The sequence below is a fragment of the Zonotrichia albicollis genome, chromosome 4, assembly GCF_047830755.1.
Source record: "Zonotrichia albicollis isolate bZonAlb1 chromosome 4, bZonAlb1.hap1, whole genome shotgun sequence".
NCBI lineage: Eukaryota > Metazoa > Chordata > Aves > Passeriformes > Passerellidae > Zonotrichia > Zonotrichia albicollis.
In genome coordinates this window covers 19,628,460-19,645,552 of record NC_133822.1, presented here as the reverse complement: position 1 = coordinate 19,645,552, position 17,093 = coordinate 19,628,460, and the positions used below count along the sequence as shown (strand labels likewise).

General features: G+C 42.0%; 1 protein-coding gene across 4 annotated transcripts in view; it reads left to right on the top strand.

The window, feature by feature from the left end:
• Positions 1–17,093, top strand: part of STAB2 (stabilin 2) — an 83,476-nt gene that overhangs the window by 35,381 nt on the left and 31,002 nt on the right. For 2 of the 4 annotated variants that reach the window (XM_026790886.2, XM_074539011.1), the window contains exons 25-39: positions 58–153; positions 1,138–1,185; positions 3,430–3,566; positions 3,921–4,035; positions 4,743–4,820; positions 4,954–5,046; positions 5,167–5,274; positions 8,179–8,310; positions 9,358–9,483; positions 10,068–10,124; positions 10,941–11,036; positions 12,156–12,351; positions 13,623–13,718; positions 15,062–15,107; positions 16,156–16,232. In XM_026790886.2, coding sequence (XP_026646687.2) covers positions 58–153; positions 1,138–1,185; positions 3,430–3,566; positions 3,921–4,035; positions 4,743–4,820; positions 4,954–5,046; positions 5,167–5,274; positions 8,179–8,310; positions 9,358–9,483; positions 10,068–10,124; positions 10,941–11,036; positions 12,156–12,351; positions 13,623–13,718; positions 15,062–15,107; positions 16,156–16,232 — 1,501 coding nt within the window. The remainder of the gene's footprint in view (positions 1–57; positions 154–1,137; positions 1,186–3,429; positions 3,567–3,920; positions 4,036–4,742; positions 4,821–4,953; positions 5,047–5,166; positions 5,275–8,178; positions 8,311–9,357; positions 9,484–10,067; positions 10,125–10,940; positions 11,037–12,155; positions 12,352–13,622; positions 13,719–15,061; positions 15,108–16,155; positions 16,233–17,093) is intronic. The other 2 variants (XM_074539014.1, XM_074539015.1) reach the window with 2 other exon arrangements.

Here is a 17,093-nt window from a genome sequence, read left to right as displayed (position 1 = left end):
GCTTCAAACGTGTAGGGAGTGACTGTTTGACAAATTTTCTCTCTTTCTGGTTCAAAGGCAACCTGTCAGTTTGAGTCCTCCCGTGGCTGGCAGTGTGTGTGCCCAAAGGGGTACGAGGGGGACGGCAGGAGTTGCTATGGAAACGCTGCAGATGTAAGTGCTGGGGTCACCTCCTCTGGGCACAGCACCTGCTGCACAGGGCCCACCCTGCATCTTAACCAGGGAGAACAGCAAAACCTTTACAGTCAGAAAAAATGTGATGCTCACCAGCGATCTCTGCAAAGGATGGTCCAGCGGGAACACTCGCCTGATTCATAAATTGTGTTTAAAATTGTGGCTTGGGAAGGGGCCTAAGGGAGTAGAGCCTATTTCTGGCTTCAAACAAATTGAAAATTTGAAATTGAAAACAAATTAGAAAACACCAATCCCAGAGTCCAGAGCTAAGCACCAACCTCCCAGCTGGGAGCACCAAGCAGTCAACTCTCCCAAAGTTTTGCCCTGCAGTCTGTCTCAGTAGAAATGATCAGTTTATCATGTTGAAACAAACTGTGCTGACCCACAGGCAGATAAAAGCAAAGCAAGTCAATTGGTGAAATAAATATGCATTTAACAGCACAGGAAAAATGAAAGTGTCCTCAGTCTCAGCTCCTGGCAATAATTTCACTTGGTTCCCAGCACTACCTGCCACCCCTGCTTATACTATCATCTATCTCTGTTCTAAGTACCCTGGCAGAATAAGGGCTGGGTGATGTACAAATATAAGATGCTATACAAATATCAGCTAAAGCAACATATATTTCAATCAATTTTGCATGGAGTTAAGGGAAGAATTAAGTTTAAAGTTACAGGAAATTAATGCTTAGCCTGGGGTCAGTACACAATACCTACCAAGGTCGGGTACGCACCCAAGCAACCCATGGCCTGATTTTCAAGAATTGATAATTCACCTTTTTCATTACCAGAAAGTATTAAAAAAAACCAAAAAAAAATATGAATTCCATCCCTTTTCACACATCCTCCTCCTCCTCCATGTCACATCAGCCAGGCCAGACAAGGTGGGTTGCCCCACAGTCAAGAGCACTTTAGTACAGCTAATTATAACTTAGAAACTCATTGATCTCTCTTCTCTTTCATCAGGAGCTATCCACTCTGTCAGAAGCAGCTGCTTTTAACCAGTGGGTTAATGTAAGTACATGTACTTCATGGTTAATTTCTGCAGTATTTTCAAGTTTGCAGAAATACATGAATCTTGTGGTGTTTAGAAATGGGAGCCTCACAGCAATATTTCCATCACAGAGAGAAAGCTGAAAATCTGCAGACACATCAGGGTGCCTTTCCCTGAATGTCTCCAGGGATGAGTCATGAGGGTGATGAGTCAGTGCTTCATCACCCTCATTGTTAAAAAAAAAATTATTTCTAAGATCAAACCTAAATCAACAATTTCAGTTTGGAACCATTGTACCTTATTCTTTTGCAAAAGGTCCTACCAAAAAGTCTGTGCCACCTTTCTTACAAGATCCCTGTAAGTGCTGAAAGGCCACAAAAGGTCTCCCTGGAGTCTTCTTTTCTCCAGGCTGAACAACCTCAGTGAGGAAAGATTAACTTGTTTGGCTCCAGATTGTGGAGGAAGCACCAAAGTAGGTTTCAAACCCCAAAGTTCTGGACATACTAAAAATCTACTTTCTATTTTCACTTGCCATCATTTATTACTGGAGCAGCAGTAACATTAAGGTCCTACCCCACTGTGATTGGAACCGTATCAATAAAGATCAAAACTGGCTGCTCCCAAGAGAACTGAAACCCTAAATGTAAGGAGTGTTCAGCAAATACCTGGTGAACAAGAAAGGACAGTGATGTGCTAATGAACAGCATCAGAAGTCCCAGCACATCAGCTGCTTTAAGGCTTTTCAAAGGTAGATGACTTGGGGATCATTAAAGTACATAACTGCAAGGAACACCTCAGGGGGCTTCTTAAGAGAGCTCCACGTGGTTAATTCAGGTTATGAATTAAACTCAGGCCAGTTTTCTGCCTGGCCCTGAGCTCAGATTGTGGCACTGGACACTGAAGAGAGAAACTAAAGAATTTTAAAAATGGGCACAATAAGAAATGCTATTCTCCTGCTAATATGCTCTTTAGATAATGGGGGAACAAAACATCGGGAAGATTCTGTATAATCTGTTGAAACTGATGTGGAAATTTCTGCTACACTTCAGAGAAATGCTATCACTTCAAATAAACACTGGTAACTACAAACATGAGCAAAATAGGCAGGCATATCCATCTGGGGGTTTTTAACTTTGTACTTGAGCAGGAATGTGATGTTTACCACTTTTCATAACCAAATTCTTTTCTTGCTGCTCAGGAAGGATGAGAAGGGGAGGTTTGTTACTCTTTCTATATTTAAATATTTGGAAGGTGATAGGGATGATGGCTAGGAAGAAAGATGATCTTAACAGACACAAAATCCCCAGCTATTTAAGGGAGCTGATTTCCCTTCTTGATTCAAAACCCAATATGGGTAATGAAGGATAATCCAAAACAGCTACCAGCTGCAAAGAGGTAGATCCCAAGCTCATATTGCTCCCTCAAGTTTTGCAATATCAAAAATGGCAAGCTGTGCATCCTATGAAAAGCTTGGAGAACCCAATCTTCAGCAAGATCACACGTAAATATTTAGCTTTCTATTTTTCACTAAAAAAAAATAATTCCACACAACTGGAAAAATCCTCTCCAGTGGAGACTCTTCCCATCCTTAAGGCAGATAAAAACATGGAAGATTAATTAATTCATGCATGCTACAGATCTCACAATCCCCATCTAAAATTAGAGCTGTCATCAGCAAGCTCCACTGCAGTGCTAGTGGACACAGATAACTCTTGGATATCTGGGAAAAAATCCCAGCCATGTGAAATAGTCTTATTCTAAAAGGGAATACACTGTGTCATGGGAGTTTCTTATATCATGGTTCATAGTCCTTCCATCTATTGAACAGCATGGAGTGCTCTGGAAGAGCAAATTACTTGAATTTATTAGTAACCACTAGCTCTATCACCTCCATTTATCACCACTATTAAAAAAAAAAAAAACCAAAACAAAACAAACTCAAGTGCATCATTCAAAACCTATGAGAGGGGCTAACTTTTGTGGAGATCAAGTTATGGATGTCATCATAAAAACCAATTCTGACCTGGACGTTATTTCTGCCCTTTCAATGCTGGCAATCTATTCTGCAAGAAGTAGACACTCGTTTTCCATTTTTGTGCAGCTGCAAGTGCTATTGTTCAAGACGTTGCTCAGTATAATAGCTTTTCCCTTTCCAGGCTGGTCACAAAGCACGTCACATACTCCACCCTTCTTCAAATGTCACCAACTACTATTTATAGCCCATCCTTGGAATGAATTATTTCACCCTCTTTACTTCCATGCAGGAGGCCAAGATAAACTCAGTGTTGTCCACCAGCTCAAACCTGACTGTCCTTGTGCCTTCTCTGCAAGCCATTGAGAACATGGAAGAGGATGAGAAAGCCTTCTGGATGTCAAAAAGTAACATTCCAACTCTCCTTAAGTACGTTCATGGTTTGGGGGTTTGGCTTTTTAAATTAACTGTTTTTATGCTAAACAAGCCTTTGGTAAGCCACTAGAGCAAGACAAGTATTTTGATTTTAAAGGAAGGGCATAGGACTCTCCTTCTAGTTCCAGTGGCATATAAATCTCTGTAGCAAGGCCACTGGAAAAAAAGGCATTACTTATATTATGTTTAAAGGTTGAACTAAGATAAAAACATGGCTAAACAAGGTATTGTAGAAGGAATTCCTGCTTAAAACTACCATTTGAGACACACTAAGCATGTTTACCTGAAATAAGACAAAGACAAAAGAGAGAAAATACAAAACCTTCAAATCCAGTTAATTTCCTTTAGGTATCATGTACTGACAGGAGCTTACAGCTTTGCTGATTTCCAGAATTTATCGTCCTCTGACATGCTGCCAACATCGCTGCAGAGCAAATTTCTACACTTGTCTAAAGAAAATGGGGTGAGATGACCTGCAAACCACTGTGCTATCATACACCAAACCCTGGCCATCACTGCCACTGACTTTCTTGTACTACAAAACCACACACACATTATGTATTTTTTTTAAATACATGTCATAACATTAAAGGCGTAGTTCAATTATATGGGTCCCTCTGGGAGAAACATTACCTTGTTTTTCTCCACCACTTTACATCACTAAAATTTGTCCACAATATTAATTATTTCTAATGCTGCTGCAAACACTGGACAGCTGTAACCAAGCAGAATGGCAGTCCTTGCCTGGAGCAGCCTGTGTGAGACAAATTATCACAAAGAGCATCAAGGAAACCAAATAACTTAATTTAGGGAACAGGGGAGGTAGGAGGAAGCAGTGATAACACACATCTCCACATATGCAACTTGATAGTCCTAAACCACCTGAGGGTATTTAAATAAGTGACAGCCCTTCTCCCTTAGCCTGTTATCAGGTAAATTCCATGTTCTGAGGAGGATTTCCTGGAAATACTCAAGTCACACTTAAGCACTTCCAAGTCCCCTCCCCTGTGTGTGACTCTGAGGGTCACCCAGCCTCTGGTGTGGGTTAGGGGTGCCATAGCACATCCCCAGGCAAGTATTTGGGGAGGTGTGGAAATGCACAGGATGGGCTGCTGGGAAGCACCACCCCAACAAGGCCAAGGCAAAGCCTCTCTCCTCTCCCTTGTGCAGAACCTGACCCTCGAGGGCGCTCACTTTGTGGCCAGCGACATCGCATCCACCAACGGGGTCATTCACATCATCAATAAGGTATCCAATACACTGCTCAGGGTTTTTCTGCACCACAAAACTGTTAACCCCTGTGGAGAGCACTGTGCACAGAGTAGCATAGTGCCCTGCATGTGATGCTTGCAGGTGATGTGGGGTGTGTGCTCCCCTGCAGGTGCTGACCCCACTGCGCAGCGCCGTCCTGCCGAGGCTGCTGGCCCGCCTGGAGCAAATGCCCGACTACTCCCTCTTCAGGGGCTACATTATTGTAAGCTTTCACACCATGCTCACAGTGTTTCAGAGCAGAGGAAGCCCTCTGATTGGTTTGCATTTCAAACTACCAGTGGTCATTCTGATTTATTTATTTTTTTGATGTGTTTCACAACAGCAATACAACCTGGCTAACGAAATAGAAGCAGCAAACGCATACACAATCTTTGCCCCAAGTAATGATGCTATAGAAAATTACCTAAAGGATAAGAAATCTGCTACTCTGGTATGTATAAATCACAAGGCTTGTCCTAACAGCTCAGTATTTCATCTTTTTTTTCAAGTGGATGGGTTATGAGGACATAGATATAGGGAGATTTGTTTCTGAGAAATCCAGTAAATTAGGTTTTGTTTGTAACACCAAAGAAGTTGAAATGGGATGAATCTACCTATATTTTTATATATTTATATATTACATATATTTTTTGTCAATCTCTCACCAAAACATCTCTCCCAGCAAGAGCTCTGGGAGTCTCCTGCTTCAGAACAAGTGTAGAGGCCTTGGGAAACCCACACTAAATTTTGATGTATAGAGAGTAACTTCTTCATTTTACAGTGAAATATGAATGTACTCTACCAACCAGGCATAAAAAACTTTTCAATTAAAGACAATTAAAAGTAGTCTTTATTGACTGAGGATGCCCTTAAAGATTATCTCTATAGATATGTAGATATAAAAATATAGCTAGCTAGATACAAAAATTACTCTAAACACTCACAGCAGTTTATTCCCCTGTAGGTTATTCAGGGATTTCCAGAGGAATAAGGAATAGGTATGGAAAGGCCATAAAAACACTCATTAATATGCAACACTTGATGTCAAATGAACCGATGAAGTTCAGAGTCCTAAAAATCATCAGACTTTTCCCTGGAAAAAAGCCTTGTCAGTGGACTTTTTTTTTGGGGGGGGGGGGATTTTTAAAGAGGGTTTTTTTTTTTCATGTAAAGAAAGTCAGTACAGGAGTGAGCAGAAAAAACACTGAAATGAGTTTTTTAGGTGAACAAACTCCAGTCCCCTGACACCACTAATACCCATCATGAATAATGCCATGAAATACTGTGAGTCTTTCTTAAAACTATCCAGATGCTGGCCTTGTCAGTCCTGCAGGAATGCTGCAGCAACACTCTCTCTGGAATCTGTACCCTGACATATTTACAAGTTCATACCTCCTTCTCAGCCTTTTTGGTTTCCTCCCAAGATAAGCTATCCTTTTTCTACCTTATCCCAGCAGCTTTCTTCATATTGTCTCCAATTTGAAACAGCTTTATAGACTGCACATATCAAGAGCCACACACCTTGCAGAGGAACCTTCACCCATGATTTACCCAGTGGCTTTAATTCTTCCCTGTCTCTTCTAAAAACATTTATCCACACTCTCTCCCTACGTGCATGGTCTCCATTTACAGTCAGGAAGCTGAGGAGCACAGGGCTCAAATGACTCATCCCAAACCATTTACCAACAACAGCAGAACCATGGCAAATGTCCCACATTCACAAGTGATCATGCTCCATCTGCTCAAATGGCTTTTGAACACTACTTTAGTTGTTTTTTGTCACATCATTTCCACATCACTACAAGAAGAACTTCTAATAAACTTTGAGAGACACATTCCTATGAGACATCAATCCCAGTAAATATGGATTACATATACATGAAGAAAAATAATTTTCATTTCCACTACTCACCAATGTTTCTTCTGTATTTCTTCCATCCTCCCAACCTTGCCTGATGTGGCAATCTGAGAAAAGAAAAAATCAAAAAGAAGCCATAAGGTTAAGTCTGCCTGAGGCTTAACCTCTTTGTGAAACACTTGGGAGAACTCCGCTGCAGAGTGAAGAGTTTGGCACAGGGAGAAGATCCCATTTTTTTTTGGCCCTGATGGTGCAGGATGCCCTAACTCTGCTGGTGATTAAAGACAGAAATCAATATGGATCAGTGTTAGCTTTTCCTCCAATTCGTCAAAGTCAGGAGATTAAATAGGGCTGGACACTGATGGAGATTAGCTCCATCTTAATTCCCACTTTTTCATCTGCAAATATTTTTTGCCAAATATGTGGAACAAGGTCAGCCCTAAGAGATGTCAAGGCCACTCTTACTCTGTGGGCACAGCCAGGGACCATCACAAATCTCACATCCTGAAGATGCTTCATGCTTTCCCACACTTTTGAAGGAGCAGGAGCAGCATGGACGTTCAGAATAAGGGAACAGTGAGCAGCAGGATTTCCCAAAAGGACATTTTTATGGCAAAGACAAAGTTGCAGCAGCACTGTCTGTTGGCTAGGCAGCACCTAAACTCCCCAAACACTCCAGCTTCTCTCACATTGGTCAGTCTCTCACCAACATCTCCTGCTTCTGATTCCTCCTCCCAGTCAGGGAGAGCTCTGGGAGTCTTCTGCTTCAGGACAAGATGTAGAACCATTGGAAACCCACACTACATTTTGATGTATGAAGAGTAACTTCATCACTTTATAGTGCAATATGAAGGTACTCTACCAACCAAAAAGTTAGAAAACTTTTCAATTAAAGACAATTAAAAGCAATCTTTATTGACTGAAGAGGAAGGGAAGGAAGGGAAGGAAGGGAAGGAAGGGAAGGAAGGGAAGGAAGGGAAGGAAGGGAAGGAAGGGAAGGAAGGGAAGGAAGGGAAGGAAGGGAAGGAAGGGAAGGAAGGGAAGGAAGGGAAGGAAGCGAAGGAAAGGTTACTTGAAACACTCATCACAGTTTATTCCCCTATAGGTTATTCAGGGATACTCAAAGGAATACGTATGGAAAGACCAAAAAACCACTCATGAATATGCAACCCTTCATGTCAAATGAACCCATGAAATTCAGAGTACTAAAAATCATCTGACTTTTCCCTGAATTCAGCAGCCAGCCCTATGCACAGAAACACACTACAGGCTCAAGCAAACCTTGCTCCTCCCAGTTCTGTATCATTTCATCCTCCATGGCCAACAACATTTTCATTGTGTCAAGAATGCAGCCTGACCACAGGAGGAAATATGAAATAACCTACCCAGTGGAGAAGTTTCTCTTTGAATTCAGGCATTAAACCCTTTGGAAAATGCTATCCCTAGGAGGTTTTCCATCTTTATTAGCTAACTCTGAATGCAATTGTGTGTTGGCAGGATGAAGGCCAAATCCGCTACCACGTTGTGCTGGATGAGAAGCTCCTGAAGAACGACCTGCACAATGGCATGCACAGGGAGACCATGCTGGGCTTCTCCTACCAGGTTGGGTTCTTCCTCCACAACAGCCAGGTACTGCTGTCTGCGCTTGCTGGGAGAAACAGATTTCCTGCTTTTTTTACAAACCCAGCTTCAGCTTTAAACTGACATGGAGTCAAAAGGAGCTGTGCATCCCTCATTAGCTTCTGTGACTCAGCAGCACAAAAGTTGTCCCCTAAATGCAAGGCCTGTCCCAGACCAGTTTAATTCAAAGTCAGCCTTGAAGGTATCTTTGATTGAATTTGATTTCAGTTGTGCTGTTCACATTTAAAACTGAATTTTAGGTATCAGTCTCTAGCAACTTCAAGCCTGAGTTCCAGAGCAGTCATTAATCTGACTTCCAAGGCCTATTAGAAACCTGCCCTCAATTATAAAACTTCAAATAAAACTTTTCATAAAATTAGTTTTATTATTTCAATTTTCTGTGGATTCACCCCACTTTCAGTCCTAAGAACTCAAAGCTCTGTGCAACAAATATGAATTGCCTTTCAATACCACTCATGGAAAAATCAGGCACAGCAAGATTAAGAGACAGGGCCAGGAAGGGAGCTTGGTCCTCCTTCTCTGTCCCAGAAGTCCCTGTGGGCATAGGCAAAGGAAGACAAAGCTTCCACAGATATTTCAGCCCTGCTCTTTGCTCTGCCCACAGCTGAGCCTTGAAAAATCACCTGCAGTGGGACTTGCTGGTGAGGGCACAATAGGAGTGCTGGGTAGCACTGAGATGATGGAAGCCCTCCTTGAAAGAGCAGCCTCTGTTAGGGTTTCCTTGAAGCCCCACATGCCCCAGAAACAGCAAACCCATCTTTTGGCACACCTTAGGCTCCTTCTCCATAGCCTTTACTCCCCTTGGGAAAAGCTGCTCTGCCAAATCCCGTTGCTCAGAAGTTTCAACAGGCTGCAAGTCATCCCATGCCCTCCAGCTGGAATATTGAGTGAGTGCCTGAGGCTAACTCCCTTTGTTGGTTTTCCTTAGGTGACCCCTGTGCATTTCTTTCTTTCTTCCATCTCCTAACTGCTCAGGTTGCCACAGAGCCATGGGACACCTCTGCTAGTCTCTAACTGGTTGCATGTCTCTTGCAGCTGTACATAAATGATGCTCCTATAAGCTATGCAAATGTTGCCACAGACAGAGGAATCATTCATGGACTGGGGAAGGTGCTGGAAATCCAGAAGAACAGATGTGATATCAATAATACTGTGATCATTGTAAGTGATAGAAGTTCATAGAGAACCGTAAATTCCTCAGGGAGACATAAAGCCAAACAAAGCTCAAAAGTATAGGATATGTGACACTGCTTCCCACCAAGGAAGTAGTATCACATTTTCCACAAAGGATATGCCTACCTTAGCAGAATTCTTAGCATCTCTTAAGACAACTTTGGTCCTGAAATCAGTGTTCTGACAGCCTGGATAAACTTAGAGTAGCTCTGAATAAGAAATTCCTGAGCTCTAATATTCAGATAATATTAGTAATTCTAATACATCTTCATAGCCAGACCACTTATTTATAAAGTGGGAAGCATCACTTTAGAAGAGCAAATAAAAAATAACCAAATGTACTTTCCTTCTTCCCCCTTGGGGACGGGTGTCCCCACAGAGCCACTCACAGGGACATTCCTCCTTGCTGAGCAGGACAGCTTCCCTCACCCTCTGTACCAAAGGGGTTACCCTGATAATGTACCTCAAGCACTAGATTTAGAAATGTGTCTGGAAATCATTATTCTTCTATGAAACAACCTCGCTGCAGCTCTGTACAGTCTATTAACCACCTCTCATTTGTGTTCCATAAGGAGAAGTGCAGAATTTGTTCACAACCATCAAGCTGTCCCCCAGGAACAAAAGAAATTGTAAGTATTTTTTCATTGATGTTAGAGTCGTTTGTTTCTCCATATCAAAACTGACAATATATGCATTCAATCCTATTTTTAACATAATTGTCTCAGTTTCACCAAAATACATAGTAGTTATCTCAGCCTGCTACATACATTGCTTATAGTCAAGACACTCAATCCACCCTGACCTCAGAGATTCTCCATTGGGATTACATGAGTATATTTTCCATTATTATTTATTTTTTAAAATTAATTATGCCAGTAATGGTATTCCAAAGCAGTTTAAGTCCAATCCACCTCAAAGTACTTGACTGGCAAAACCAAATTTAACTCCTCATGGGTAAAAAATATAATCCAACTCATTAACATTTCCTTTACAATGAACAGCTGGATGGACTCTTGTCTCAACCTCCTCTCAAGTGTATATTGAGATCAAAGTCTTCCTTCAGCAAACAATCTTTCTCCAGTTGTGTTTAGACCTAGAAGATAATTTTACAACAGCTGTTTTTGAACAACTTCATAACTTGGTTTTCTAAGAAGAATTAGATCAGAAAAGGTGAAAAATGAAAAAAAAAGTTTATAAAACCTTTGAAGAGCATCTATTCAGTTCTGAGCAAAGGCAATTTTAGCAATCTTTAAAACTCCACAGGACACTGAGTTAAACTGATCATATGTTCATTTCTATTTCTAAAAGCATTTCCTTCATTTTAGTTGTGAATGTGTGAGTCAGTGCACAGCATGCACACAGTTAATGTCCCATTTATTATCATATTTGAAAGTAGCTGATCAATATTACTCAGAAGTGCATCTGTTTCTCCAATCTTTGCTCAGGCAGGGGTGAAGAAGTATTGCATCCTCACAGAAAACCACATGAGACAGTACACCATCCAGATTGGCTGCAAGCCCAAGTGTGCCAAAACCATCATTGTGAGTTCACTGCTTCTGCTGCAGTAAAAACCAGGAACCCCCTTCCCCGACCTTCATCCTCCTCATCATCCCCACTAAGCACACACAGCATGCCAAGGCAGCTCCTGACTGAATATTTACTGACCTTTATTCTGGGCACAGCAGAGACTGGAAGGTTAAAGATTGATGAGAGCTGCAGCACACAAATTTCTGCATGTCCAGTGGTGCAGAGGGAGCACAGGCTTGGGAAGGGTGGACCTCTGCTTGCCACTAGCAATTCTCCACCTCTCCCTGAAGAGAGGAAGGGCACCTGGGTCCCACAAAGGACTGGCAGTGTCAGCCTGTGTCCTGGCACATTGAGGAGTGTGCTCACAGACCAGCAGAGCTGATGTGCAGCTAAAAATCACAGAACCAAAGACTAGTTTGGGTTGGAAGGGACCTTAAAGACCATCTAGTCCCAACATCCTCTCCTCAACCAGGTTTCTCACAGCTCCCCACAAATTTGCCTCGAACTTCCAAGCATGGGACCACCCATAACTTCTCTGGGAAACCTGTTCCAGTGCTGCACCACAGTAAATAACTTCTTCCTAATACCCAATATAAACCCACCCTTGTTGTAGTGTACTGAATAGTTATTTAGTTATTTGCACTGGGTGTTTGGTAATTTCCACTGGGTGTTTGGTAATTTGCATTGGGTGTTTGGTAATTTGCACTGTCCACATGATTTGTATCCTACCACCACACAGTCTTCCCCTTTTTCCCCTGCTAAATGTCAGTGTTGGGGGTCTCTCCCTGGGTTACCCCTCCTCACTTGTATCCCCTTGGCTGTGTCCTCTTCCTCCGCTCCTCATTCCCCTGGGTTTAAAAGTCCCCCATGAGAAGGGGATGGCCTCTTTTCCATCTGGTGGGTCTCCTGGATATAAATTAGGACTTTTATCCCCACGTGAAGAAGAGCGCTTCTCACCTTTTATCCATGTAAAATTGTGTGGGCTGTGGTGCACAGCCGGCCAGATTGGACCCAAACAGCTCATCCAGGCATGGAATCTTACACACCCACCCTCTTTCCCTATGCCTAAAACCTCCTGTAAAATTCCAGCTCTCCCTGCTTGCCCCCTCAGCCCAGCGTTTGTGCCTTTGCAGAGCAGGGAGTGCTGCGCGGGTTTCTTCGGCACGCAGTGCCAGCCGTGCCCGGGGAAAGCTGGGAGCGCCTGCTTTGGGAACGGCGTGTGCCTGGATGGCATCAACGGCACGGGCACCTGCCAGTGCCAGGAGGGCTTCGAGGGCACGGCCTGCGAGAGCTGCAGCCCGGGCAGATACGGCCGAGGCTGTGACCAAGGTACCCAGCACCCCAAACCTTCCCCTTCTATCCTCTAACCACGTTCGGTCCAGGTTCCAGGAAGGTACTGCACTTCCCAATAGGCCAGACTGAAAAACATCTTTTCTTTCCCCATTACGGGGTTTTCTTTCTAATCCCTAGGCTGGAGACAGGGCTTTCTACTGTCACACCACAGACTTAGAAAATATTTCAGCAAGAGCCATCCAGGGGTCTAAACCTTCCCCTTTTATCTTCTAACCATGTTCAGGCCAGGTTCTAGGAAGGTAAAGCACTTCCTAATAGGCTTGTCTTAAAAACATCATTAACCCCTTTTCTTTTCCCATTATGGTGTCGTCTTTCTAATCCCTAGGCTGGAGACAGGGCTTTCTACTCTGTCACACCAGACTTAGAAAATAATCCAGCAAGAACCATCCAGGGGTCTAAATCTTCACCTTTTATCTTCTAACCTTGTTCAGTCCAGAAAGGTACAGCACTTCCTAATAGGCCAGGCTTAACAACATCATTAACCCCTTTTCCAGGGACAGTGGCTTCCCCTTTTATCTTATAACCATGTTCAGTCCTGGTTCTAGAAAGGTATAGCACTTCCTAATAGCCCAGGCTTAAAACCATCTTTTCTTTCCCCATTATGGTGTTTGTTTTCTAATCCCTAGGCTGGAGACAGGACTCTCTACTCTGTCACACCACAGACTTAGAAAAGAATCCAGCAAGAACCATCCAGGGGTCTAAACCTTCCCCTTTTATCTTCTAACCATGTTCAGTCCAGTTTCCAGAAAGGTACAGCACTTCCTAATAGGCCAGGCTTAATAACATCATTAACCCCTTTTCCAGGGACAGTGGCTTCCCCTTTTATCTTCTAACCATGTTCAGTCCAAGTTCCAGAAAAGTACAGCACTTCCTAATAGGCCAGGCTTAAAACCATATTTTCTTTCCCCATTATGGTGTTTTCTTTCTAATCCCTAGGCTGGAGACTACTACTCTGTCACACCACAGATTTAGAAAAGAATCCAGCAAGAACCATCCTCTGTAGCACTGCTACTCTTAATCAACTCTTTCCCATTAAAATACAGTTTCAGACCCAGCATTTGGGATTAGAGGCAATATAACCACAGCTTGCATTTAAAGTTATTGGCAAAACCAAAGGGCACAAGACAGCACCTTTCTCCAAAAAGCCTAGAGCAGAAGGTGCCATCAGCAGGTGATGTCTGGGCCAGCCCTGCTGCCCACATTGCCACACTTTCAGGGACAATGGCTTGTCCCCATCTCTCCCACAGTGTGCACTTGTGTCCATGGGAAATGCAGCAGCGGGATTGACGGGGATGGCTCCTGTGAATGTGACGTTGGCTGGAGAGGAGTGACCTGTGACACTGGTGAGTGCCCTGCCTCTTTCCTTCTGAGCTAAAAGGTGAGCATTTCAGAAAATGACAGAGCTACAGCCACAATCAGATCCCAGGGCAGCTTCCCAAATGTGGGTCACATTCCTGTGTTACGACATTTAATTACTGCACTATTAGAGACCTGGTTGAGACACCACTCATGACAATGAAACGCTTACTTAGCTATTTCTCTGCCTGTGTCAGCCTCTATCTCCCCCAAAAAATTATCCCATTTATTAAAACTGTATGTTTTCCAGAGCAGGATCACCCAGCACATTTTGACCTTCAGATCAAAAACCTCTCAAGTGCTTCTGAAAGTTGATTTAGCTACACAACACCAGATATTAAATTATGTTCTTGTTAATGTGATAAAAAATAATTAGCAAATAAATAATTTTATGCTGGTTTAATACATATATCTAATCATATCCAATCAAATTATATTCTATTTATACATAATTAAAATGCACTCTGTATCTAAAATTCTAGCTATAATAGTATGAAATTTTAAAATGTTGCAAGCACATTTACAATAGCATTCAAGATCAGTTTTAAATTTTCCCAGGGAAAAATTATTAATAATTTCAGTTTTGTAAGAGGGTTGCTATATATGCTCTGAGAAAACTTTCAGCTCCTTTAGAAAATCTACCCTTATATAATTCCAATATTATACAAGACTTACCAGAGTAAATACAGGTAAATAACAGGTGAAATGTTTTCCTGGCAATATGACACAACTCTTCCCTGCAAATTAATTTAAGTGGTATCCACTGATCTATACAGATTCTACAGGTGGAGTCTTACTGTATTTTTTGGCAGGAATGATGAATCTGACTATGTTTTCATAAGGCAAATTTATACGCTTTATGATATTATAGTATATTAAAAATACTATACTATACTAAAGAATAGAGAAAGAATACTTACTAAATGCTAAAAAGATAATAATAAAAACTCGTGACTCTTTCCAGAGTCTCAACACAGCTTGGCCCTGATTGGCCAAAGAGTTAAAGCAACTCACAGTAAAATATAATAAAACAATTACTTGTAAGTAAGCAATCTTTAAACACATTCTAAAAAAGCAAAACACAAGAAAAACAAGTGAAATAAAAATTGTTTTCTTTTTCTCTGGAGATTCTCAGCTTCCCAAAAGGAAAATCCCAAGCAAAAGAATTTTCCCAAAAAGTGTGAATGCCACAGAATCTCTATTGAGACTGAGAGCAGTTGTCTGGAACTCAGCCCCTAGCTCCATATGGTGGGAACAAAAGACTCTGGATCTAGAAGGATGTTGACCCAAAAGGTTCTGATCCCTGCTTATTTTTTCTTTCCACTTGCAGAAATCAAAGATGACGCGTGTAATGCCTCATGCCACACCAGTGCTAAGTATGTATGAAATATACTCATTTAGGGGAGAGGGGAGAAAAAAGGCACCTCTTGCAAGGCAAAAATCAAGTCCACCTTCCTCATGACTTCTTATCTCTGAGATATGCTGCTGAGGAGCAATGTAAATCTAATGTATGTGGTGATGAGGCCAGAGAGTTCAAACATCTCTTTATATCCAAACGCATAAATAACAACACAAAAATGCTCTTACCAGTCCAACACCAATATTGGGACACTAACTAGTTTTCAGAGAAGCAAGTGAGCCCCACTGAGCCATTTCCTGAAGTGCAGCTGTCCCCTCACCACTGACCAGGCAGCAGGATTTACACTAGTCAAGACATCTCAAAAAAAACTAAGAAAAACTAGTTGGGAAGACTCCTCATTTTTAGCCACAGCTCTTCTCTAGGAGCTGAGAAACCAGAAGGGCAAAGCCCCTTTTCCCCAGATGTAGTTCATTCTCTCTCCTGTGTGTTTATGACCTTCAGTTCACAGCAGAAATATTTTACGAGGAATTTTTGGCAAAACTGCACTCTCAGATTGGCTCATGGGGACCCCACACATTCTGGAATCAAGACTGTGTTTCTGACAGAAGCAGATTGTTCCTCTCTTGTGTATTTTTCATCTACTGACACACACCTGTAGGTCTAAGGAGATGTGCAGGCATGGCAGGAGTAGGGGGCAATGATGAATTGTGCTGGCTGTTTCCCCCCATAAATTGGGTACATACAAAAATTTTGCACAGAGTTTTGGGTGAGTATACATAAATTCTGTAGTTCTGCACAAAAAAAAAAAAAAAATAGGATATTCAAACACCAAAGCATGGAATTCTATTACCTAAAATAAGACACCCAAAACACATTTGAAAAGCTTGGTGCAGCTAGGTCCATTTTTATGGTTTTAGCTACCTCTTACTGTATGGTTAAACTCCTTGTAATTTCTATGCAACATTACCTTCAGAAACACTCACAAAAACAAGGGCTGTACAAAAGACCTGCCCAATTTTTTTTCCTCTCTGTTAAATGATGCCTCTCTCCTTTTATTTCTTTAGCTGCTTTCTCCTATCAAATGGCACTGCCTATTGCAAGTGTGCAGCTGGCTTTGAGGGGAACGGGACATTCTGCACAGGCAAGTGAACTTTGTTTCTTCCCTTTGAAAAATAATTAAAAAAAATAAAAAAAACCAATGAATGCTTGAAGCACTCTCTGGTCACAGTAGAGCTGGTGAGAGATGAGCAGTTCCCTAGGCACCAGTTAAAAAACAGGAATTGTTGCCAGTTCCCTCCAAACAAACAGCAGCCCAACAGGTGCAGATTCACAGCAAACAAAGGGCTCCAAACCTCCAAGTTGTGAGGCATTGTGCTCAGGGAGAGCAGAGAAAAGGGAACATGCTGTGCACAGCCCCAGCCCCATTGTTTGCAGAGTAATGAAACCTGGTTTGTGACTTTTACTCCCTTTCCCAACAAAGCCCAGCAAAGAGAGGCCAATTCAGGGCACAATAACACTTCCAGCTATTGGAAGCTGTGTAGCTCAACCATTTCCTCAGCTTTCTGAACTTGCTCAGATTTCTGGTGTGGCAAAATCCATTTCTTTAGATTAGAGAGATTTAAGAGACCTTTAAAAAGGGATAATAGCACCTTATGCTAGATGTTCCTCCAAAAATCTGGGTAATCCAAAACAGACTGCTCCCAGCTACAATAATCATAATTAATTATAATTTTTCTTAATTCTTAACTGATTAAAGTACTAATGTTTTTTCAGACAGAAGCCTATTTTTCTAGTTATTCACAATGGCTGGCAGTGTCCTAATCCCAGATTTTGCCACTCTTACTCTGCCTGCTTTAATTTTCTCTTCTGGCACAAAACAGACAAATCCATTTTAATCTGCTGGGGGTCAATTCCCCATGTGGAGGAAGAGCTGGGTGACACAGGTCACCCATAGTGACTCTAGTAGCAGAAAAACATGAAGTCCCTGGCCTGAAATTGATGG